Raw genomic sequence first — 26,672 nt, forward strand, 5'->3', positions numbered from 1 at the left:
GTCGTTCTCACCTAACATCAAGGCGGTGGCCCGTTCCTGTAGGTTCATGCTCTACAACATCCGCAGAGTACGACCCTGCCTCACACAGGAAGCGGCGCAGGTCCTAATCCAGGCACTTGTCATCTCCCGTCTGGATTACTGCAACTCGCTGTTGACTGGGCTCCCTGCCTGTGCCATTAAACCCCTACAACTCATCCAGAACGCCACAGCCCGTCTGGTGTTCAACCTTCCCAAGTTCTCTCACGTCACCCCGCTCCTCCGCTCTCTCCACTGGCTTCCAGTTGAAGCTCGCATCCGCTACAAGACCATGGTGCTTGCCTACGGAGCTGTGAGGGGAACGGCACCTCAGTACCTCCAGGCTCTGATCAGGCCCTACACCCAAACAAGGGCACTGCGTTCATCCACCTCTGGCCTGCTCGCCTCCCTACCACTGAGGAAGTACAGTTCCCGCTCAGCCCAGTCAAAACTGTTCGCTGCTCTGGCCCCCCAATGGTGGAACAAACTCCCTCACGACGCCAGGACAGCGGAGTCAATCACCACCTTCCGGAGACACCTGAAACCCCACCTCTTTAAGGAATACCTAGGATAGGATATAGTAATCCTTCTCACCCCCCCCCCCCCTTAAAAGATTTAGATGCACTATTGTAAAGTGGCTGTTCCACCGGATGTCATAAGGTGAATGCACCAATTTGTAAGTCGCTCTGGATAAGAGCGTCGGCTAAATGACTTAAATGTAAAATGTAAATGTAAAGTAAAATACTATGAAGGTATGCACTCCAGTATGCCATAACATTCCGCAGCAAGCTTTGCTGCAGTATTTTAAATGAGGACCCACTGCTACCTGCACAATAACATCGTATGGGGTTACTGACCACAATCCACATTCATATTAGGAAGTGTTGATTATTTTTGCCTTGGGGAGAGCACAGTGCATGGAAGAAAACATAGCTTTTAGAAGGAGTGCTAGAGGTGCTGCAGATACATTTAAATAGATGTATATAATTTCTGTATGTACAGAAATAAATAAAATAATTGAAACTAATACACCAGAGAGCTTTTTTTTAATGTTGTGGATTGTGTTTTATCACATCACGAGTGCATAGGCCTACTTTCACGAAGCCCGCAATTGGGCAGCATCCGTGGTAAATATCAAACAGCTGATTGTTGAGTTGTGGCTGTCAATGTGGCTGTCAATGTGGCTGTCAATGAACAGCAAACAGCAGCTAAAAGGCCTTTCACAATATTTCTAAATACAATTGCGCAAAAAAACAGTTTGGATGAGTCAGTGCCATTGTTAAGTTTAAGGACTATGATTTCCTCCTCATATTGTACAATCCGTCTCCACACTTTGGCCTATGCTATTGGTTGCACACCACACCATTGGCCTATGCTATTGGTTGCATTGGTTGCATTTAAGACCGGGTCATTTGTTTTATTAATCTAATGCTCGAAACTTGGAAACCCATTGTAGAAAATGAGCTCAGAGTTTCCCGCTTGGAAAGTATCAGAATCAACCAATAGGAAGTTTGAAGCAACAAAAACAATACTCAAATTGTAACTCAGAGGTTCCGACTTTCTGAGTTGTCTTGAAAGCACCATCAGTAAACATATGTCAGTGTCATGTATTGTAACTTTAAATGTTTCAACTTCCGTACTATGCCTGTCTGCATGCGTGGGTTTGCTTACAGTGATCTCCTCAGTCAGTGCCTGTTAATCATTGGTTAGGGGGAGTATTAAAAGACTGTATGTCTTTCAGGTACTGTCTCATTGTCAGCAGGATAGTTTAAGGGTCAGTGTTCGGTTCCCCTCTTCCTCTGTGTAAGCTGCTAAGGAAATAGTCTTTGTGTGGGTAAGTTAAGTCAGTGACCTCCTGTCACATTCCTTCTCTGTGTCAATATAGAGAATGCATTAATAATCTCAGCCTTCAAAATTGAATGGGCATTTTAGAGGCAGTATTTGTTTTTAGTTTGATTTCCAATTGGTTAACCTTTGACCATGGCATTGATTGTGTTTTGGCTGGTAACACTGGCACAAGTGGTTTAGTAGAGGGTCTAATTATCTCCATGAATGTAGTTTAGATTGTTTGGTCTCTGAATAATGTTGTTTTTGAGAAATATTTTGTCTGTAAAGCGAGTGAGTTTATCAGGAGAAATATCAAGTGTTCATTTGGTTTTATGATATTTGACTACAGCAGAGGTTGTTTACATTCTGTACTATACAGTCCTTGATCAAATTCATAATCTTTGTTAAACACTTTCAAGGACTTGACATGAGTGGGATTTAGCATGCCCGGTACATTCAAACCAACTGAATAGTCCCACACAATGGTCGAGCTAGGCTAAATGAAGTAAAAGTATTTCACACTTGATATTACATTAGGTGTGATATTACATGAGAACAGGAACATTTACCAGCAATATCTTTTGGTTTAAAGGGGGGCTATACTCACCGATTCCGTCTGGGTTTTTCTACTGCTCATGAAGAAAAACGAGATTTGCGTCATGGGGGTGTGATTCGATGTGGGTGTGTTATGTTTTCTATGTTGTACCCTGGCAGTTATTGTTGTTTGTCCCTCTTGAGTTACGGTAGCAACATGTCTCCCTCAAAATAGTCAGAATTAAGCTAAGATAAATTAAGAAAACTGTCATTAATAAGGTGTTTGGTGCAGTATAGACAGTATCGAGTCAGCTGCTGCTGCGCTCAGGACTGATTTATGAGAACATGTCTACAACTTCATTAGCAAGCTGTCAAACTATCAAAAATAAAGCACAAGCTACACGCTGTTTATCCGTGCCCAAAATAAGTTCCATCTCTGTGTTCGTCAATGAAGCTAGCTAGTAGCTAGCAGGCACATTTAGCAGGCAGGCCAAGTTAGCTAATCACCTTATCAAGTCACTGGTGACTTGTGTGCCGATTTTATTTTTACAACTTTCTCACTATCTATTACCGGAGTATGCGTCTGTCTGGCAGTGTTTCATAGTGAGTCATGTTACAAAACAGGTCCAATTTAATATCTTTCTGAGTTTTCTCTGGTGTTTGTAGAAACACCTGCAACTAGACACAGACATTTATTGAAGCTTTTCCTCCGAATCGAGAACAAAGAACGTATCGCCAAGAGCAGGTTAGTTGAAAAAAATCTATGGCAGCATTTTGTATAAGCTAAACTGTAACGTTGAGTATGGAAACATAGTTATCACTGTAGATAAACGCCAGGATCATGATTATTGTTTCAGTGACAGAATCCCAAAATGATCTATGTAGATATAGCGGATGGCTAAGCTAGTATCATGTGGCGGTCACCTTCCCAGGGACCCGAAATTAAGCCATGGATTGTATTAGACAAGAGGTATTGTTTGTGGATTTGTGAGTATGTTGTGTTATTTCAAGTGTCATATTGAATCCCTGAGCTGCTTGGCCATACATTTAACCCGCCTTTCTGGGTGTAAATTACATTTCCAGCTTCTTATCCCACTGCTGAACTTTCAGACCTCCAACAGGGAGTCACCAAGCTACCATCGAGGAATGGGATAAGCCCCTTGCCTTGAGCTCTGCAATATTGGAAAAGTGCCTTGGTTACCAACAAAACAGGTTGCCTATAAATTATCCTCTTGTTTTATGTTGTATTTTGTGGCTTGGTGGGGTACAGACTCTGTGCTGAATTGCTTTTTGGTAACACCTTATTTTAAGGTACACATATTAGCCACTAATTGGGAGTTTATCAGTGTGTGTATATCAGGATTAGCATTGAAATTGTGATCAGCGGTCAGGTAATAAAGTGGCTGTAGATCATTATTATTATTATATATATTTTTTTTTAAAGACAGTTAAACAGTTATGCTATGTGTTTGCTGAGTAGTTAGATGAAATTCACAACGATTGTTTGATGGCAAAATTTCTGTAACGCTAACATTCACTTCCAGTCATTTTCGCTCGCATTGCTAGTCCCATTTTTTAAAATTGTATTTATGGGATATTAGAATCATCTTCTCCTAGCCTGTATATTTTTGACCTAGAAGTCGCTACATGACGTTTTGCCATTGCCGTGAGGATGTCACATCACCAATTTGCCAATTTGCACAACTGTAGTCCCGATGTACCGTTTTTGTCCCGTCTCCTGCCACACACACCCTCTGCGCCGTTCATAGAAATATAATTACTAAAAAGGGCCTGGAAGCTCTCACCCTGGAAATTTGATTAGTAAACTCATGGGTACACTCGCAATGGCTGCCTAGTATTGTAATGCAATCATTTCCATGGTATTTTGGAATGTTCTATCATGATGCTGTATTGCAATGGCAATATATTTTTCGGTAAATTTGACTTAACAAATCACTGCACAGATTGAAGGGTACACTTCCTGCTTGGGTCTAGGATGAATATAGGAAGGTTAAGGCAAGGAAAGCATTTAATGCGGACGTGTTTGAAAATAAACAAATTCATGGTACCAAGCTCCATTGATAACTACTAGCGTCACTGCTAACTAGCAAAGCTGGAACATGAATTGCAAATAGTTATGGGATATTAGAATCCTCTTGTCTTAACCTGTATATTTTTTACCTAGGCACGGGTACACTCAAAATGGCTGCCAGTCCACCCATTATGCCACCATTGACTTGAATGAAGATGCTCTTTCTATTCCGTTGCTGTGACTTATGTTGCACAGATAGTTTCTCTTTTGCACAGACAACACTCTCTTTTGCGGCAGAATTGAATAGTCGCTACATGCTAACAAAATGATAGAAATCCTTCCCAAAGACAGCCTGAAAAGTAACTGAATTTGTCGCTAGCCTCTTTTACCAATAAAAGTAGCTGGAGGGGTCTGACAACTTTCTAAATATAGAGACGAGGTCGCTAAATTTGCAACACTGTATGAGCCACATCAGTTAGCATAATTTGAATAAACATTCTACATTACCATGGAAATTATTGCATCACAATACCAGGCAGCCATTGTGAGTGTACACATCAGTTTACCAGTGAAATTGCCGTGGTAAGAGGTTCCAAGCCTGTTTTATTCTGTTCTGACATTTGCGCGATTGGTTTTCTATCGCGTATTTGCACGTCATGTCAATGATATCATGTCACCGTGTGGGACTGTGGGTCAATTAACCTTGTCGGAGTGGGCGCCCTGATTCTAGTTTGTGAGCTAGGCAGGCTACTGCCTGGGAAGGTCTCCCACTCAGAAGTACGAGATGGGGAGCGGATTGGGTAGGTTGACCTCAGGTCTCCCCGCTGGAAGCCCGAGGTAGAGGGAGCGGGGAATCTATCAAATAGCGCACCTCTAACTTTGTACAGTACTAATGCAATTAGTAATGCAATTTAGTTTGTGTGTTTCTTATTTGAAGTGCAATAATGTAAAAATCAGGTTATCTTCTTAATCGTGTTATTCTATTTGTGTATTTGTGTGTGTGTGTGTTGAGGCGGCAGGTACATTTAACATTTACATTTAAGTCATTTAGCAGACGCTCTTATCCAGAGCGACTTACAAATTGGTGCGTTCACCTTAAGACATCCAGTGGAACAGCCACTTTACAATAATGCATCTAAATCTTTTAAGGGGGGGGGGGGTGAGAAGGATTACTTTATCCTATCCTAGGTATTCCTGAAAGAGCAGCTCCGTCTTGCCGAGGTTCAGCTTGAGGTGGTGATCCGTCATCCACACTGATATGTCTGCCAGACATGCAGAGATGCGATTCGCCACCTGGTCATCAGAAGGGGGAAAGGAGAAGATTAATTGTGTGTCGTCTGCATAGCAATGATAGGAGAGACCATGTGAGGTTATGACAGAGCCAAGTGACTTAAGGTAGCCTAGCGGTTAGAGCGTTGGGACAATAACCGAAAGGTTGCTGGATTGAATCCCCGGCCTGACAAGGTAAAAATCTGTCGTTCTGCCCATGAACAAGGCAGACTGTTCCCCGGTAGGCCGTCATTGTAAATAAGAATTTGTTCTTAACTGACTTGCCTAGTTAGATAAAGATTAAATAAATAAAATATAGGATTTGTGCAATTCTCATTTGATTCTCATTTTATTTGTATTTATATATTACAATTTGTTTCTATTTGTCATTGTTACTAATTTTTGATATTTATGAGTTTTATTTGTATATATTTGTATTTATATATAGTTTTAAATGTTATGATTATTTATTTGTGTTGTTCCAAATGTTTGAATGTTGGGGTGTTCGCCCAGGGAGCCATACAAGCCAGAACCGCCACTGAGGAGATTTGATGTAAAGTCTGCACATACATTTGCGTTGTTCCTTTTTCATACAATCCATTATGTACAATTGCACGAAATATGATTTGAATATTGCACCATTTTAAATCACAGCAGTCTTTAGAAAGACAAAGGAGTAAAAGGTTTTCAATAGTTGTTTTTAATTAATAAAAATACAAAAATCATTGGAATATAATATTTGAATGGAATATAACTAATAACACTGGAATTGAACATTTAATAACTAACTTAACAAATTAATTCAGTGTAAAATTCTCTCTTATGCTCTGCTATTGCACGATTCTAATTTGTACATAGGTCACAAATAAAGCTATCCCCAGTAAAATTGCAGCACAACTCATGAGTCCACTCCCCCTGCCGGTCCTGACAGTGACTCCTAAGGAACCTCCCAAGCTCCTGGTTGGTCCTCTCCACCTGCCCGTTGGACTGAGTCCAGTACCCGGATGTGAGTCTGGCCATGGACCCCAGCTTCTCACCATTCCCGTGATGAGAATTGGGGGCCACGCTCGGAGACGATGTAATTGGGAAGGCCATAGTGCTGGAAGACCTGCTGAAACAGTGCCTCAGCAACCTGGAGAACGGTAGGGAGACCAGAGAGAGGGATAAAACAGCAGGATTTTGAGAATTTGTCCACAACAACCATGACAGTGATGAATCCATCAGATGTGGAAGATTAGTAACAAAATCTATGGACAGATAGAACCAAGGCTACTGAGGCATGAGAAGGGGAAGAGTTTCCCTGCTGAAGCGTGCTGGGAGATTTGGTTTGAGTAGGAGTATACGGAGTAGGAGTAGACGTAGCGTGCGACGTCCTTCACCAAGGTGGGCCACCAGTACTTAGCAGAGATGGATTGAATGGTGCGGGTGATACCTGGGTGTCCAGCGGCAAGGGATGCATGCGCCCAGGTCAACAGCCGATCCCTTACCTCCGTGGGAACGTAGGTGCACTCCGGAGGGCAGGTAGCAGGCATGGGTTCCCTCTCCAGAGCCTGGTGGATCTCCACATCTACGTCCCAGAGCATGGGGGCAACACTTTGGGAGGGCAGAATGATGTGCGCACTCAGGACAGAAACCTCTTCCGTATCGTGGAGATGGGACATGGTATCGGCTTTGATGATCTTCGAACCTGGGCGGTATGACAGGATGAAGTTGAATCTAGTGAAGAAAAGGACCCATCTTTTAAAAAAAAATGTATATATTTTTTTTTACCTTTATTTAACTAGGCAAGTCAGTTAAGAACAAATTCTTATTTTCAATGACGGCCTAGGAACAGTGGGTTAACTGCCTGTTCAGGGACAGAACGACAGATTTGTACCTTGTCAGCTCGGGGGTTTGAACTTGCAACCTTCCAGTTACTAGTCCAACACTCGGCTACCATGCCACCCCATCTTGCTTGGCGTGGGTTCAGCCGCCTCGCTGTCCGTATGTACTCCAGGTTCCGATGGTTGGTGAGGATGAGAAATGGGTCCTTGGTGCCCTCCAACCAGTGTCTTCACTCCTCTAGTGCCAACTTCATCGCCAGGAGCTCCCAGTAGCCTATGTCATAGTTTCTCTCTGCAGGAGACATTTTTTTTTAGAGTAGTATGCACATGGATACAATTTTTGTGGGGTACCTTGGTGTGGTGACAGGACAGCCCCCATGTCTACTTCTGAAGCATCCACTTCCAACACAAAGGGCAGCGTAGGATCTGGGTTTGAGCAACGGGCAGAGGTGAAACACTCACTCAGTAGACGGAAGGCCTCATCGGCTGCAGGACTCCTACCAACTTACGGGGGCCACCCTTGAGGAGAGAGGTGAGGAGATGGAGCTGAAGTTTTTAAATGAAGCGGCGGTAGAACCCCAAAAACCGTTGATGTCCCTTTATGATGGTTGGGACTGGCCATGATCTGACTGCCTCGATCCTTCCTCTCATCCATAACCACTCCCTGCTGGCTGATTCGGTATCCCAAGAAGACATTGGCCTGATGGAACTGGCACTTCTCTGCTATGTGTTTTGAATAGGCAGTATTCTGTAATGTATATGCTGGGAGTCAGGAAGCAGGTGTGCCTAATGATGATTGCCAGGGCCGATGGTTAGTAGACCGGTAACGTCGAGCGCCGGAGCGGGAGTAGGCATGACAGTTCCAAACTTCTTCCATTTAAGAATGATGAAGGCCACCGTCTTCTTGGGGACCTTCAATGCTGCAGAAATGTTTTGGTACCCTTCCCCAGATCTGTGCCTCGATACAGACAATTCCTTTGACCTCATGGCTTGGTTTTCCCTATGACATGCACTGTCAACTGTGGGACCTTATATAGACAGGTATGTGCCTTTTCAAATCATGTCCAATCATTTTAATTTACCACATGTGTACTCCAATCAAGTTGTAAAAACATCTCAAGGATGATCAATTGAAACAGGATGCACCTGAGCTCAATTTCGAGTCTCATAGCGAAGGGTCTGAATACTTATGTAAATAAGGTATTTCTGTTTTGGATTTTTTTTAAATAAATGAGCAAAAATGTCTAAACCTGTTTTTGCTTCGTCATTATGGGGTATTGTGTATAGATTATTGAATAATTGTTTTTATTTAATCAATTTTAGAATAAAGGCTGTAATGTAACAAAATGTGGAAAAAGTCATAAAGGAACTATGAGAAGTGCAATATACTGTCAACCACCAGATGGCAGACTGACTTTACCGCTCTTTCGTCATCCATAACTTGTCAACCACAGAGTAACCAAGGATTGTGTGGTTCAGTTGGTTATTTTTAGAACCGTGTTATACAGTCTAGGTCACTCAAACTCATCTCTGGACCTCGAAGCCAGTTCCATTGCTTTTTTCCATTGTTACCCTCTAACCAGGGACTGATTTAGACCTAGCACGAAAAAAAAACAGAAGGCCCCGGATCTCACAGGGAAAGAGTTATCAAAAATGGCTTCTTGACATTTCCAGGCTAAGGGAAGCACAATATTCTTTCTCCTGCCCATGCTGTGAGCAATTATGCCTGAGCTAGTATCCAGTTGGGTTTCTTTTTGTTCCTGTTCCACATACTATCCATTTTCTTTTTGAAGGAAATTGACTCAATTGTACATGCTCACAGATCAAGAAAAGTGTTTTATCTTCCCCTGGAAACTTCCTGGTTTGATCAAATAGAAACTTCTTGCACTTATCTAAATCATGATCTGCATTTTATACAGAGTTGGTGTGTTTAGGGTCGTAGAAGCTGATGTTTAATTAATTTAATGTCAGCACAATAGTTTTCCTCATCACAGACTGAGTTACAAGCTACTTCCCTAAAATCACTTCCCTTACCACACTGGTTTGCTCCTTTGAACAGTATGAATAATGCCACATTTGACTTCAGTGTCATTTCAGTGTAATAGAAGTAAAACATGGAAATGCGAGAGCAAACCGAGGATCCTGAACCGAACAACATCGAAAGTACTGAACCAGACCACAAGAAGCCAACAGAAAAGGTTAGTTGGTCATTTCTGGATCTTTTCAAAGGAGTCATACTGTATCTTCGTAAAATGGTGATAAGCGACCATGTGGTGCAATCATTGTTTTTCAATCATTCATGTGTGAGGTTATGGGTTTTCCTCACACCAATGTGGGTCATGGTTGTACAGTGTCTTCAGAAATTCTTAACACCCCTTGACTTTTTCCACATTTTGTTTGGTTACAGCCTGAATTTTTATGTGTGGGGTATAGAGATGAGGTAGTCATTAAAAAACATGTTAAACACTATTATTGCACAACAAGTGAGCCCATGCAACTGATTATGTGACTTTTTAGGTTTGCAATAACAAAGGGGTTGAATACGTATTGACTCAAGACATTTCAGCTTTTCATTTTCTATCATTTCTACAATTTTTCAAATTGTCAAAAAACAGAATTCCACTTTGACATTATGGGGTATTTATAGTGTGTGACGACAAATCTAAACATAATCAATTTTAAATTCATTCTGTAACACAACAAAATGTGGAAAAAGTCAAGGGGTGTGACTACTTTCTGAAGGCACTGTATGTTTACACGTAATCTCAATTACCTATGTCACGTTACAGTACACTTTGGAATACAAGGTTCATTCTGATTCTCCTCCACCATGACCCACTTACATGGGCTAATCAGATATTGGATGTGGTTATACACAGTTCAGAGTGTTTCTAATAGCTGGTTATATAACCACCTGTTCTAAGAAGCTATATTACCATGTGTGACCTGGATGGACCCAGACAGATATTCCTCAATGTACAACGTGCTCTATGCACACTCACTGGACTGTACCCACACACTCACACATACTACACTGACACTACAACACACATATACGATTGCCTAGTCATTTATACCCTTACCTACAGTGTCTTCAGAAAGTATTTACATATTTACATATTTTGTATTTATATTTTGTTGTTACAGCCTGAATTCAAAATGGATTAAATCAATTGTTTTTCTCATCCATCTACACACAATAGCCCATAATGACAAAGTCAAAACAGGTATTTAGAAATGTTAGCAAATGCATTGAAAATTAAATACATAAATATCTAATTTACATAAGTATTAACACCCCTGAGTCAATACTTTTTAGAAGCACCTTTAGCAGCGATTACAGCTGCGAGTCTTTCTGGTATGTCTGTAAGAGCTTTCAACACGTGAATTTCGCAACATTTTTCTCAAAATTATTCAAGCTCTGTCAAATTGGTTGTTGATCATTGTTAGACAACCATCTTTTGGTCTTGCCTTAGTTTTTCAAGTAGATTTAAGTCCAAATTGTAACTCGCCCACTCAGAAACATTCACTGTCTTCATGGTAAGTAACTCCAGTGTAGATTTGGCCTTGTGTTTTAGGTTATTGTCCTGCTGAAAGGTGAATTAATTTCCCAGTGTCTGATGGAAAGCAGACTGAACCAGGTTTTCCTCTAGGATTTTGCCTGTGCTTAACTTCATTACATTTATTTTCTATCCTGAAAAACTCCCCAGTCCTTGCATATTACAAGCATACCTATAACATGATTCAGCCACCACTATGCTTGACAATATGGAGAGTGGTACTTAGTAATATGTTTGGGGCAAATCCAATACAACACTTTGTATTCAGGACAAAAAGTTAATTGTTTTGCCATATTTTTTTAGTGCCTTGTTGCAAACAGGATGCGTGTTTTGTAATATTTTTATTCTGTACAGGCTTCCTTCCTTTCACTCACTCAATTAGGTTAGTATTCTGGAGTAATTCATCCTCAGTTTTCTCTTATCACAGCCATTAAACTGTTTTAAAGTCCCAATTGGCCTCATGGTGAAATCCCTGAGCAGTTTCCTTCCTCTCTGGCAACTGAGATAGGAAGGACACCTGTATCTTTTTAGTGACTGGGCATATTGATACACCATCCGAATTGTAATTAATAACTTCACCATGCTCAAAGGGATATTCCCTATTATTGCACACAGAGCGAGTCCATGCAACTTATTATTTCATTTAAGTACATTTTTACTCCTGAATGTATTTAGGTTTGCCATAAGAAAGGGGTTGAATACTTATTGACTCAAGACATTTCAGCTTTTCATTCGTACAAAAAACAGAATTCCATTTTGACGTTATGAGTTACTGTTATTTTGTGTAGGCCAGTGACCCAAAAAATCTAAATTTAATCCATTTTAAAATCAGACTGTAGTACATCAAAATGTGGAAAATGTTAAGGGGTGTGACTACTTTATGAAGGGATATTACCTCAAATACCTAAATTACCTCGTGCCCCTTTACATTGACTCGGTACCTGTGCTCCATGTACAGTGCCTTGCAAAAGTAGGTGCATTACAACCTGTAATTGAATTGATTTTTATTTGAATTCCATGTAATGGACAGACACAAAATAGTCCAAATTGGTGAAGTAATTTTTTTCTTCTATTTATTTTAAAAAAACGGAAAAGTGGTGCGTGCTTATGTATTCACCCCCTTCGCTATGAAGCCCCTAAATAAAATCTACCTTCAGAAGTCACATAATTAGTTAAATAAAGTCCACCTGTGTGCAATCTAAGTGTCACATGATCTGTCACATGATCTCAGTATATATACACCTGTTCTGTAAGACCCCAGAGTCTGCAACACCACTAAGCAAGGGGCACCACCAAGCAAGCAAGCACCACCAAGCAAGCGGCGACACCAAGCAAGCGACACCACCAAGCAAGCGGCACCACCAACCAAGGGGCACCACCAAGCAAGCGGCGACACCAAGCAAGCGGCACCACCAAGCAAGCGGCACCACCAAGCAAGTGGCACCATGAAGACCAAGGAGCTCTCCAAACAGGTCAGGGACAAAGTTGTGGAGAAGTACAGATCAGGGTTGGGTTATAAAAAAAATATCCGGAACTTTGAACATCCCATGGAGCACTATTAAATCCATTATTAAAAAATGGAAAGAATATGGCACCACAACAAACCTGCCAAGAGAGGGCCGCCCACCAAAACTCACGGACCAGGCAAGGAGGGCATTAATCAGGGAGGCAACAAAGAGACCAAATATAACCCTGAAGGAGCTACAAAGCCCCACAGCGGAGATTGGAGTATCTGTCCATAGGACCACTTTTAGCCATACACTCCCCAGAGCTGGGCTTTACGGGAGAGTGGCCAGAAAAAAAGCCATCTGTTCAATATTTTGTATCAAGGCTACCTAAATGTGCCTAATTTGTTTATTAATAACTTTTCATGTTCAAAATAGTGCCCTCTCCTTAAACAATAGCATGGTATTCTTTCACTGTAATAGCTACTGAAAATTGGACAGTGCAGTTAGATTAACAAGAATTTAAGCTTTCTGCCAATATCAGATGTCCTGGGAAATACTCTTGTTACTTACAACCTCATGCTAATCACATTAGCCTACATTAGCTCAACCATCCAGTGGAAGGGACATCGGTCCCGAATAAGTTATTAAATAAAGAAATAGGAAGGAAAAGGAATTTTGGAGACTCCCCAAACAAATGGAATAAGGTACTCTGGTTAGATGAGACTAAAATTGAGCTTTTTGGCCATCAAGGAAAACGCTAAATACATGTAGCTAAATACAGGGAAATTATTGAGGGAAGCCTGTTTCAGTCTTTCAGAGATTTGAGGCTGGGATGGAGGTTCACCTTCCAGCAGGACAATGACCCTAAGCATATTGATAAAGAAACACTCGAGTGGTTTAAGGGGAAACATCTAAATGTCTTGGAATGGTTTAGTCAAAGCCCAGACCAGACCTCAATCCAATTGAGAATATGTGGTATGACTTAAACATTGCTGTACACCAGTGGAACCTATCCAACTTGAAGGAGCTGGAGCAGTTTTACCTTGAAGAGTGGGAAAAAATACCAGTGGCTAGATGTGTCAAGCTTATAGAGACATATCCCAAGAGACTTGCAACTGTAATTGCTGCAAAATGTAGCTCTACAAAGTATTGAATTTGGGGGGGGTAGGCATGTTGTGTAAATCAAATGATACAAAACCCCCGAAAATCAATTTTAATTCCAGGTTGTAAGGCAACAAAATAGGAAAAATTCCAAGGGGGGTGAATACTTTCGCAAGCCACTGTATATAGCCTTGTTATTGTTGGGAAAGGCCTTTTAAGTAAGTATTTCACGGTAAAGTCTACACCTGTTGTATTCGGCGCATGTGGCAAATATAATTGTATTTGATTTGGAAGTGCTGATTCCACCAGAGGAATCATGTTTCTTAGAGGCCTTAGAGCATTTCAAGCACTTAGCATGAGTCCGCGCCATGCTGCATCTTTGCCAATTGTGAGTGTCATCTTTGACAGTTGTGATTGTCAATGCAGCACCATTCAGTGGAAATAAAGTTAATATACTCTAATAATTAATAGAATATCGGAGGATAAAGATTTATCACGTGATAGTCTTCCATGGGCAAGTTAATCACACATGACACATGACCAAATTACAAAAAATGTAACTTCTGGGTTAATAGAGATTAATCACCTGGTAACAATTTGTTTATTTACATTTTAACATATGTCTATTTTCTTGTCTGATACTCAATCCCATTAAAAAAGAATGCATATCATTGAAGTTTCACCCATTCTGGCCTTCTTCAGAATGCTTGCAACTTTTGCTTTGTGAACTAAGGTTTTCTCTACACTTCTTTAAGTGACTTTTTATTTGTCCAACACTTTAGTAATTAATGAGTGTAACGCTGTGTCAGACTAATACAACACCACTGTCTTTTATGGTAATTTACACAATGGACTCTTTTTCTGTAACCCACTGTGAAATAAATACATGTTCAATGTGCCATTTAAAACAGCCGCAATAGCATGCTCGAAGGGATTTCCGCGCTTATAAACCCAGGGTCGTTATATTATTTTTTCAAATTTACAGCATTTCAGACTGGTCACTGAAAAGCTATTCCATTTTGTTCATTTTAGTTTTGGGGGTCATTTTGAATTATAACAAACACCCCCTCCACCCTTCCCTAGTGGTCCCCTGCAGTCTACAAAATCACACCAGAGGTATGCCTTCCCTTTGACACCTCATTTGATTTAGCTGGTGATTAGTGGACTGGTCAGTTAGGTCACTTTAGGTGTTATTTTGTTTCGGTATATTTGGTATTGCCATGTTATTTTACCGTGACTATGTTGGTCTATTATCCATGCAAATATTTATCTGTCAGCTGAATTTAGCAGAGCTGGTATAAGACAAATTATCGTTCAAAAACAGTAGAATGGCTTGATCCATTTCCCACCTTGAACCTCTTTCCTTCAGCACATGCTGGAGAAAGGTAGGCATATTTCTTTATCTGCTGTTTATTCTGTGATAACATTTTGTAAATATCACTCTATTTCCACTAAATATAGATACAATATCGTCAACTTTATTTATGTTTGGAATTCTGTTTTTTGAATGTTATTTTGTACACAAGCTTAATAGAATGTCCCCTGTAATCTTGAGCACGAGCTGCTATAGCTAGCTAGCTAGCGTTAGCTCTCTGTGTTGTTTTTAGCAATTTGCTAGCAATGCAGCTTAGCTACCTAGCCCTTTAGCTACCGGTATTCTGTTTTTTTTTCCTTTTGTAGAACGAGTATTCAGTATGGTTTCACTGGTCATGCACTGAGGGTTATTGCTTTATCCAACAGTCATGGATGCAGTTGATACATCGAACTGAAGGATGTTGTTTTCCTTTTCAATAGCTACGTGCAGACAGAAAATAATATACTGTAGCTAGCTAACATTACTCAGCTCCACCCAGACAGCTGTGTTGGTGTCATTCTTATCTACTAGCTATAACACAGAATAAAACCTTTGACATATGCTTCAATTATACATGTCCCGCCTCTTTATCGCAGGTTATTATTGTACTAATTACCGGGATGTCAATCGTTTCCTCCAATGCGTAGGTCCTACAACTGCCTTTACAGTGAAAAAAAAAATCAAGATCATGTTATAATCGTAATATAATACTAGGTTCAAATGAATTAAATAACAGTGTCAATAATGCTCTGTAATGATGGGCAACCACACAATTTGAAGTGCTGCAAATTGTGTCTTAATTTCAAAATGTAACTCATAGTCAATGGAGAATGTAATTGGCTAAGTGTGCAGTAATGAACGTATTTAAACTTCTCCCCCCTCAGCAAGCAGGGTTTCTTTTTTGATGCAACAGTCACCTTAGAAACATCTATTCCCATGTTGCAGTGAAGCAATTACTCGTTGCTTAATTATATTGCAACCACAAGCAACATTTTGACAATAAATTAGTTAACTGTAATGAGAAAAACATTAACAGATTCTGAACCTCATATTGGAATGTAATTGAATTCCATACACATCTAGATATTCTCTGTCAGATCCAATTGAAATATTAGCCCAAGTGCACTTGTTACCACTCTCCTCCTTCCTCACAATGGCTCTTTGTACTACACTGTGCCTTGGTCTTATTGAGTCATCCACAGTAGAGACTGGTTGCCTTGGTGAATGATACAATGCATTTTAACCTCGGATCTAAATCCGTTCATCCTCATGAGATGCAGACATATTTCTGCTCATACAGTAGATGAGTATTGTTCTTGGAGATTAAGGTGTAGGAATTTCATTTGAGTTCAGTCAAAAACAGAGGAGCAACGATTTGATTTGCTGCAAACATTTCTCTGGGGTTTCACTTGCTGATCGGATGACTGTGAGGAACCTTTTCATTTGTATTATTCGAAGATAAATATATAACCACAAATCTATTGTACCTGTGCAATAATCAAAAGAGTGACTCATCCACTGTTAGGATTAGTTTGCAGTTGTTTAATCTCTATAGGGATTTCAAACATTCTTTTTTTATTTAACTAGGCATGTTAGTTAAGAACAAATTATTATAATTATGTTATTATCCCTACCAGGGAATAGTGGGTTAACTGCCTTGTTCAGAAGAACAGATTTTTACCTTGTCAGCTCGGGGATTTGATCCAGCAACCTTTCAGTTACTGGCCTAACACTCTAACCACTAGGCTACCTGCCACCCCCAATATGGCTGTAAGGAGTGGGTTACCCAGAATGATTAAGAAGCCAAAAGGTTGTGATGTAGCCTAATGATCCACTGATTAAATTGAGATAACAATATAATGAAGAGCTTTAGGCTAACTGTGCTATATTTAGCTATAACTGGATATGTTTGTAAAAGCTGAAAGGTTTAATAATCCCTATGGGGGGGTACACTGTATCCTGTCACAGTACTACAATATTGCAATATTTTATTCTCATACACATACAGCTGATCTGTCTACTCAACATGCCTTAACCCTTGTCACATTGCACATGTTGGCATTGAATTGACCTGATGGTTGTTTTTGAAGCAGTAACATTCTCTCTCTAGGACATACGGGGAGGCCCAGATACATCAATGGATTGTCCTTGTAAGAATTTGCCTGGGTCTCACTCTGACCTTGATTGGATTGTATATGAAATGCAACTGTACAATGACATGACCTCTGAAATGGCTTTAATGTGGTATGTGTTTTTTTTAGCCACAGCGCATCACTGCCTGTCTGGTGAATGCAGCGTTCTTTGGTGCCCTTGGGTCATCTTATCTCTATGGCTACAACCTGTCTGTCGTCAACGCTCCTGCACTGGTGAGTCGATTTATTGTGTCACCTTGGACATACTCTTGTAGCTATTGGCGTCACCTAACATTGATTTTCCCTTGTGTGACACCTTGTTATCACTCTTCAAAAAAAAAAAAAACATGACGTCTAATAGACCAGCTGTACTTTAATGGCTCAACTTTTAACGGGTTACTTTAGATACAGTTGTAAAAGGTTCATATTCTAAACTGCGATCCTATGGGACTCCCATCATTTGGGAAATGGACCAGAGCCTCGTTTCCCAGAGCCTTCGTAGCGTTAGGAGCATCGTTAGAACCATATTATGATGTACAGTGTATCTTTCGTAACCAATGTGTTTCTCAGAGACTTCGTTAGTAAAGTGGCTCTTAAAAACTTATGCTCATCTATAAGTGATCCAGACCACTCGTAGAGCAGCCAAAGTGCGTTGTTAGGCTTCTTTTCTGCCTTACCTCAGAAGATATAATTCTAAAACAATTTATGTGTTTTGTGTGAATGGGCATGATCATACGATGATACATGTTTAATTTGGGTAATTTATAGGATCTATATAATGTAATATTTCATGAAAAGATAAACAACGTGCTTGACTCCACTTTATATAAACTTAGATCGGGTGCTGAATCCTCGTATATAATCCAAAGAACAAAAATAGTCAAAATGTAAAAAATTTAGGCACACAAATTTTAAAAACCTGTTTTTGCTTTGTCATTATGGGGTGTTATGTGTAGATTGATCAGGGAAAAAAACGATTTAATACATTTGTGAATAAGGCTGTAACGTAACAAAATGTGGAAAAAGTCAAGGGGTCGGAATACTTTCCGAATACTGTGTATTTCAAATTATCCATCCGCGCAGTCGGTTGGTGTATATAATGCGCATATTCGCACCAAACTGAGCTCATTGCTGACTCACAATGATGGGGCTATTCTTAAAAAATACAGACTCCCACGAGAGGAGATACTTAAAAACCAAAATGTGTGATGTAGAGGGTTAGTTACTGTATAAAAGGAAACTATCGGAGACGACAGATCTATTGAAGTGCAGTGTGCTAAAAACACTGTGGAGGCAAGAAGACGCCCTAGGTTCAAATCTTGAAATCATTGAACATTACATGACGAAAATGTAGATTATGGTGTTATTTATTTGAATTCATAAAAACAATTCTGTGAAATGTATAGGTCTATCCTACGTTTCATGTGGGCTATTAGTTGTGTTTTCATATGATGCAAGCTGCATCGATTTCAGCGCAAGTGAGCTGGACAGCTCTCCCAACGATTTCAGCACTAGTGAGCTGGACAGCTCTCCCAACGATTTCAGCACTAGTGAGCTGGACAGCTTCCCCAACGGAATCATGTGAAAAACCAAACCAACGATGCTTTTAGCTGTGGCACTTACAGGTTCACTCTGTGCTTGTTTGGGAAACACTATTTAAAAAATTGGCTCGTAAATAACGAAGTATCTTGTACACTCATAGTAATGCTGAAGTTCCATCGCAGCATTGAAACAAGGCCCAGATTAGATTGTCCATCCATGCTCGACAAAAGTAAATGGACAAAGCTCAGTAATTATCATCGTTTTTGTTTTGTTTATTGGGTCTGCCACAACCCTCCAAACACACACACACACACAATTTTTGTTTCTTTACTCACAAAAAATGGTAAGGACATCATCTTATCATCTGATCCTACCTACCCGGCTAATTAACCCATATGCCATAGGTTTACCGGTATCCAGCTTTGTACCCACATTCATATGATGGGCTACTTAACCCATCAGAGTCTAAGCCCTGTCTATGCCAGGGGTTGGGTGGGGGTTCTAATAAGTTACAGTATATGGAATTGTTTTAAGGTCATACCAAGGACCATTTAGCTAAATGATTTAGATTTTTTTTAAAGTATCCCAAAATAAATTTGAAAAAATGTTTTGATGGAACCCCCCCCCCCCCCCGCATTGAATAACAGTCAAAAAAAATATCAAGGGTCTCCTATATCTGAGAGATCAGAAAACACAAGTTTATTTTTCCGACATGTATTTAACCCCATATTTTTGGCATTAAACAGTCTCCATACTGTATATACAGTAGTTCAATTCATTTTTTCCAACTGGTACTGGGGGACCTTCAGACGATTCTTGTAAGGCGTGTGGGCGTCCTAGAGCAAAAATACTAATATGTACATGTCCATGAGAATCGCACCTTTGCACAGAGGGTCATATTAGTGTGTGGCCCAAACGGTTCGGACATTACAGACAGAAGTTGGCAGATCGGCTGTACTGACTTCAGACGGTGTTCTTCTGCTATTTATTCTGTTACCAATAATATTTACATGCTAATAGTCTCTTCTGATTATAATTATTATGTATTTTAAATCAATGGAATCTATTATCTTCCAAAATGTAAGGAGATATACAGTGTTCATTGAGTGAATTTTGGTACAAATATCTTGGTTCCTTTCTCGACATAGCAATGTGTATTCGAAGTGAACTGGCAAAAGTCAGGAAAAAAGTCATAATTCAAAGGCAAGGTCAGTGAATACGTGGACTGGTCTAATACACTAGACGTAACATAGTAAACTTAAATCCGGGACACTCAAATTAGTATGATATGTTACGTGTGGTATGGTTACATAAGACAGATGGTTACTTAAAACCTCTTAAATGTAATGGCAAATGTAGATTTTGTGTCAGATGTGGTCACGGGAAATGTCCAAGTTTCCCTAAACCTCTCCAAAGTGGCGTATGTCTGTAAATGTGAAAATTCCAGTGGTATTACATATTTGCAATCCATAAATGCTATTTGTTCAGTATAAAAACACACTTTCAACTATATCAACCTCACTCAAACATTGTGGTGGTGTTATGGGGTATCCAGGGTACGTTCGAGTGTGCTTTCAACCTCCCCAACGTGTCCGAATGTGGTAATTTCACTATTTTTTTCACACTGGGTGTGCCTAAAGGTTATTGTTCACTGTAATTTATTTTGACAAAAACAACCTCTTGCAAACATTGCGGTGGTGTTGGGGGACATACAGAGGATATGGATAAGTACAGTGCGTAAGCAGGCAAGATCATATTTTTGATACGCATAGATATAGTCACTCGGTGGACATGTTGCCATTAAGTCACACATCACCAGATAACATTGACGAAATCGAAGCTTACCTTGTAAGATATTTGGTGAAAACGTTGTGTAAAATAAACATCCTGACTCTCGGTCGGGGCTGGTGATCAATAACGGTAGGTCACATGCAGACAAATAAGATATCCTCATGATCTGTGAAGTCCCGGTTTTCGGTGTGTATCAACATGGAGTCCTGGGGTTCGGTGTCTATCAACGTATTACGTGTTTATTTAGTTTGTTTCACTACACTAACCGGACTGTAGGTAGCAGCCATCTTGAAATGAGGTCATCGGCTCGACCTTCCCTTATAAATTTGTATGGCCATATATGATAGTAAGTCATACCAAAGATTTGAAGGCACTGATCAATTGCCAAGATACACAGCTTTCTGCAGACACCTTGCTTTTGCAGATAAGGGCTACCGTTCTCATACCAGACTGAATTGAATTTTAACAAATCAAATAGGGTCCCAAAATATGGGGACTTTATGTTTAAGAGGTTTAAGGCGAAAATTCAAGTAGGGTGGTTGGTCGGGTAGGCATATTTATTTAACCTTTTATTTAACTAGGCAAGTCAGTTAAGAAAAAATTATTATTTACAATGACGGCATACCCGTGCCAAACCTGGACTACGCTGGGCCAATTGTGCACCGCCCTATGGGACTCCCAATCACGGCCAGATGTGATTCAGCCTGGATTCAAACCACTGCAGTGACACCTCTTGCACTGAGATGAAGTGCATTAGACCGCTGCGCCACTTAGGAGCGTATAACGCGATCGTCTTGCAACCCAAAGTTCGCTGGTTACATAAGTTCAAATCTCAAGGACAACTTTAGAATTTTAGCAAATTAGCAACTGTTCAACAACTTTTTGCTACTTTGCAACTACTTAGCATGTAAGTTAACCCTTCCTCTAACCCTACCCCTTTTAGCTAACCCTAACCATTTTAGCTAACCCTAACCCTTTAACCCTAACCCCTAACCTAACTAATGTTAGCCACAAAGTCACCTAGCTGGAAGTCGTAACATATTATACCTTTAGCAAATTTGCAACTTTGTACATTTAGAAAATTCGTAACATATAAAACGAACTGTAATTCCCAACATATCATATAAAATGGATTATGGACATCCACAAATTAATACATACCTTACCATACGAAATGTTATATATCATACTAAAAGGATTTACGTACAGAATAATACGACATGCTCTGAGACCAGGTTGGAATACAAAGAGAGCTGAGTTATTTTGCTTTTTTTTTTTTTTTACTCCAGAGATCACTTTAAAGAGGACGTTTACATACACTTAGGTTGGAGTCATTAAAACTTGTTTTTCAACCACTCCACAAATGTCTTATTAACAAACTATAGTTTTGGCAAGTCGGTTAGGACATCTACTTTGTGCATGACACAAGTAATTTTTCCAACAATTGTTTACAGACAGATTATTTCACTTATAATTCACTGTATCACAATTCCAGTGGGTCATACGTTTACATACACTAAGTTGACTGTGCCTTTAAACAGCTTGGAAATTCCAGAAAATGATGTCATGGCTTTAGAAGCTTCTGATAGGCTATTTGGCATAATTTGAGTCAATTGGAGGTGTACCTGTGGATACATTTCAAGGCCGACCTTCAAACTCAGTGCCCCTTTGCTTGACATCATGGGAAAATCAAAAGAAATCAGTCAAGACCTCAAAGAAAAATTGTAGACCTCCACAAGTCTGGTTCATCCTTGGGAGCAATATCCAAACGCCTGACGGTATCACGTTCATCTGTACAAATCATCTTATACTGCACAAGTATAAACACCATGGGACCATGCAGGAAGGAGACGTGTTCTGTCTCCTAGAGGTGAATGTACTTTGGTGCGAAAGTACAAATCAAAATGGGTACCAAAATGGGTACAAAAGTATCTATATCCAAAGTATCTATATCCACAGTAAAACGAGTCCTATATCAACATAACTTGAAAGGCCGCTCAGTAAGGAAGAAGCCACTGCTCCCAAACAAAACTATGGTTTGCAACTGCACATGGGGACAAAGATCATACCTTTTTGAGAAATTTCCTCTGGTCTGATGAAACAAAAATAGAACTGTTTGGCCATAATGACCATTGTTATGTTTAGAGGAAAAAGGGGGAGGCTTGCAAGCCAAAGAACACCATCCCAACCGTGAAGCACGGGGGTGGCAATATCATGTTGTGGGGGTGCTTTGCTGCAAGAGGGACTGGTATACTTCACAAAATAGATGGCATCATGAGCAAGCAAAATTATGTGGATATATTGAAGCAACATCTCAAGACATCAGTCAGGAAGTTAAAGCTTGGTCGCAAATGGGTCTTCCAAATGGACAATGACCCCAAGCATACTTCCAAAGTTATGGCAAAATGGCTTAAGGACAACAAAGTCAAGGTATTGGAGTGGCCATCACAAAGCCCTGACCTTAATCCTACAGAAAATTTGTGGGCAGAACTGAAAAAGCATGTGCTTGCAAGGAGGCCCTAAAACCTGACTTAGTTACACCGACTCTGTCAGGAGGAATGGGCCAAAATTCACCCAACTTACTGTGGGAAGCTTGTGGAAGGCTACCCGAAACGTTTGACCCAAGTTATACAATTTAAAGGCAATGCTATCCAATACTAATTGAGTGTATGTAAACTTCTGACCCACTGGGAATGTGATGAAAGAAATAAAAGCTGAAATAAATCATTCTCTCTACTATTATTCTGACATTTCACATTCTCAAAATAAAGTAGTGCTCCTAACTGACCTAAGACAGGGAATTTTTTTACCAGGATTAAATGTCAGGAATTGTGAAAAAATGTAGTTTAAATATACTTGGCTAATGTGTATGTAAACTTTCGACTTCAACTGTATGTATGTGTACATATACACAGCTCAAAATAATAAAGGGAACACTAAAATAACACATCCTAGATCTGAATGAATGAAATATTCTTATTAAATACTTAACAAAATCACACATAAATTATCAATGGAATTTATCAACCCATGGAGGTCTGGATTTGGAGTCACACTCAAAATTAAAGTGGAAAACCACACTACAGGCGGATCCAACTTTGATGTAATGTCCTTAAAACAAGTCAAAATGAGGCTCAGTAGTGTGTGTAGCCTCCACGTGCCTGTATGACCTCCCTACAACGCCTGGGCATGCTCCTGCCAAATCCTGGACAGTCTGTAGTGCAACGTGGCGTTGGTGGATGGAGCGAGACATGATGTCCCAGATGTGGGCGGGCCAGTCCATAGCATCAATGCCTTCCTCTTGCAGGAACTGCTGACACACTCCAGCCACATGAGGTCTAGCATTGTGTTGCATTAGGAGGAACCCAGGGCCAACCGCACCAGCATATGGTCTCACAAAGGGTCTGATGATTTCATCTCGGTACCTAATGGCAGTCAGGCTACCTCTGGCGAGCACATGGAGGGCTGTGCGGCCCCCCAAAGAAATGCCATCCCACACCATGACTGACCCACCGCCAAACCGGTCATGCTGGAGGATGTTGCAGGCAGCAGAACGTTCTCCACGGCGCCTCCAGACTCTGTCACGTCTGTCACATGTGCTCAGTGTGAACCTGCTTTCATCTGTGAAGAGCTCAGGGCGCCAGTGGCGAATTTGCCAATCTTGGTGTTCTCTGGCAAATGCCAAACATCCTGCACGGTGTTGGGCTGTAAGCACAACCCCCACCTTTGCAGGGCTCTGGCAGTGCTCCTCCTGCTCCTCCTTGCACAAAGGCGGAGGGAGCGGTCCTGCTGTTGGGTTGTTGCCCTCCTACGGCCTCCTCCACGTCTCCTGATGTACTGGCCTGTCTCCTGGTAGCGCCTCCATGCTCTGAACACTACGCTGACAGACACAGCAAACCTTCTTGCCACAGCTTGCATTGATGTGTCATCCTGGATGAGCTGCACTACCTGAGCCACTTGTGTGGGTTGTAGACTCCGTCTCATGCTACCACTAGAGTGAAAGCACCGCCAGCATTCAAAAGTGACCAAAACATCAGCCAGGAAGCATAGGAACTGAGAAGTGGTCTGTGGTCACCACCTGCAGAACCACTCCTTTATTGGGGGTGTCTTGCTAATTGCCTATAATTTCCACCTTTTGTCTATTCCATTTGCACAACAGCATGTGAAATTTATTGTCAATCAGTGTTGCTTCCTAAGTGGACAGTTTGATTTCACAGAAGTGACTTGGAGTTACATTGTGTTTAAGTGTTCCCTTTATTTTTTTGAGCAGTGTGTGTATATATATATTTTAAGAGGACTACATGTGAAAACCCTAAGAGTGTACAGGGACAGCAGAGGAGGGTTGCCACTTTGTTCACCCTGTCCAATTAGGCACCACCAACCCTTCTGAGCTCCTTTCGTCCCCTTTCATGAATGCTTTAATGAATGCACTTTCACAGGAGGTTGCTGATGGGTGAGCGGCTCATAATAATGGCCGGAACTGTGCAAATGGAATGGCTTCACACACCCGGAAACCATCATAATAATGGCCTGTTCTCCCCAATTAGGAACTGTGCAAATGGAATGGCTTCACACACCCGGAAACCATGTGTTTGATGTTTTTGATACCATTCCAATGATTCCACTCCAGTCATTACCACGAGCCTGTTCTCCCCAATTAAGGTACCACCAACCTCCTGTGTTGCACTCTAATGTTGTACGTAATGTCCTGTCATGTGGGCTATTAAATGTACCCGATGACCACAAATTCTCCTCTGAAAAGTTTCTTCCAAGTATCTTGACTTTCTCCTAATTAAATCTAAATTATAGATGGAAAGTTCAGAAAATAATCTCCCTCTCTGTCTGGAGCTGTTTTGGGGTTTTGAGAAATTGTTCTGATATATTTGACCACAAATTCCAGAAGTGAGATTTTCAGTCAGAGACTAGAATCTAGCAGAGGGAGGTGAGTGGAAAAAGCTTTGGCAAAGACCGATTGAGGTCCAAATGCACCAGCTCTTAATTATATTAACCTATGCATTAGAAAAAAACATATGTTGTTGCAGTCTTTTTCACCTTTTCTTTTTAGGTACTGTAGGTGAATGGTATTTCAGTCTTAGAGAATTTCTGTCTGCTAGCCTTAGGATTTCCTAATGTTTCTATTTGGCACATAAGCAAGACATCACAAGGGAGCTATACCAACTGGCAGAAAAATAGTGTTGATTTACTGGTGTATTGTACTGGCACAGGCCCAGAGTTTTTCTGGGCCTCTAATTCTCCACTTTGATGAGAACAAGTGTGAAATGTGTATAGCCCTTGAAATTGTTCATGACTCAAGAAGAAGAGAGCCATCATCCCTTTTGAGACAGAAAACACAGCTTTTGTTGTTTGGTTTGTTTGTCATTGTTCACACAGTGCTGGCTTTGTGTTTGTTTTTCCGTGTCCCACAGGTAACTTGATTTGTTTTAGAATGAGGGGGACGTCCTCTGCAGTAGTCAATATTTTTCCAGAGGATATCAATTCCATAACAACCTGTGTCTTAGAGACAGATCATGATTGATAAGTATTTTGTTGTAAATGACCTACCTAGATATTACAAGTAAAATACACCAAAAAAGGCGAGGCTTATGGAGCAACAGTTTCTACAATCATGCATACTACAGTTGAAGTCAGAAGTTTACATACACCTTAGCCAAATGCATTTAAACTCAGTTTTTCACAATTCCTGATATTTAATCCTAGTAAAACATCCCTGTCTTAGGTCAGTTAGGATCATCACTTTATTTTAAGAATGTGAAATGTCAGAATAATAGAGTGATTTATTTCAGCTTTTATTTCTTTCTTCACATTCCCAGTGGGTCAGACGTTTACATACACTCAATTATTATGTGGTAGCATTGCCTTTAAACTGTTTAACTTGGGTCAAATGTTTCGGGTAGCCTTCCACAAGCTTCCCACAATAATTTGGGTGAATTTTAGCTCATTCCTCCTGACAGAGCTGGTGTAACTGAGTCAAGTTTGTAGGCCTCCTTGCTCGCGCACACTTTTTCAGTTCTGCCCACAAATTTTCTATGGGATTGAGGTCAGGGCTTAGTGATGGCCACTCCAATACCTTGACTTTGTTGTACTTATAAGGCATTTTGCCACAACTTTGGAAGTCATTGTCCATTTGGAAGACCTGTTCGCGATCAAGCTTTAACTTCCTGACTGATGTGTTGAGACGTTGCTTCAATTATATCCACATAATTTTTCCTCATGATGCCATCTA

General features: G+C 40.5%; 1 protein-coding gene across 2 annotated transcripts in view; it reads left to right on the forward strand.

Moving 5' to 3' along the window:
- The first annotated feature begins 1,741 nt into the window (after window positions 1-1,741).
- The window catches only part of slc2a9l2 (solute carrier family 2 member 9, like 2), a 212,489-nt gene continuing 187,558 nt past the window's right edge, over window positions 1,742-26,672 (forward strand). The window contains exons 1-3 of one of the 2 annotated variants that reach the window (XM_029682474.2): window positions 1,742-1,849; window positions 9,587-9,698; window positions 17,225-17,329. In XM_029682474.2, coding sequence (XP_029538334.1) covers window positions 9,615-9,698; window positions 17,225-17,329 — 189 coding nt within the window. In that variant the 5' untranslated portion in view covers window positions 1,742-1,849; window positions 9,587-9,614. The remainder of the gene's footprint in view (window positions 1,850-9,586; window positions 9,699-17,224; window positions 17,330-26,672) is intronic. The other variant, XM_029682475.2, reaches the window with a different exon arrangement.

Source organism: Oncorhynchus nerka, linkage group LG15 (assembly GCF_034236695.1).
Source record: "Oncorhynchus nerka isolate Pitt River linkage group LG15, Oner_Uvic_2.0, whole genome shotgun sequence".
Taxonomy (NCBI): domain Eukaryota; kingdom Metazoa; phylum Chordata; class Actinopteri; order Salmoniformes; family Salmonidae; genus Oncorhynchus; species Oncorhynchus nerka.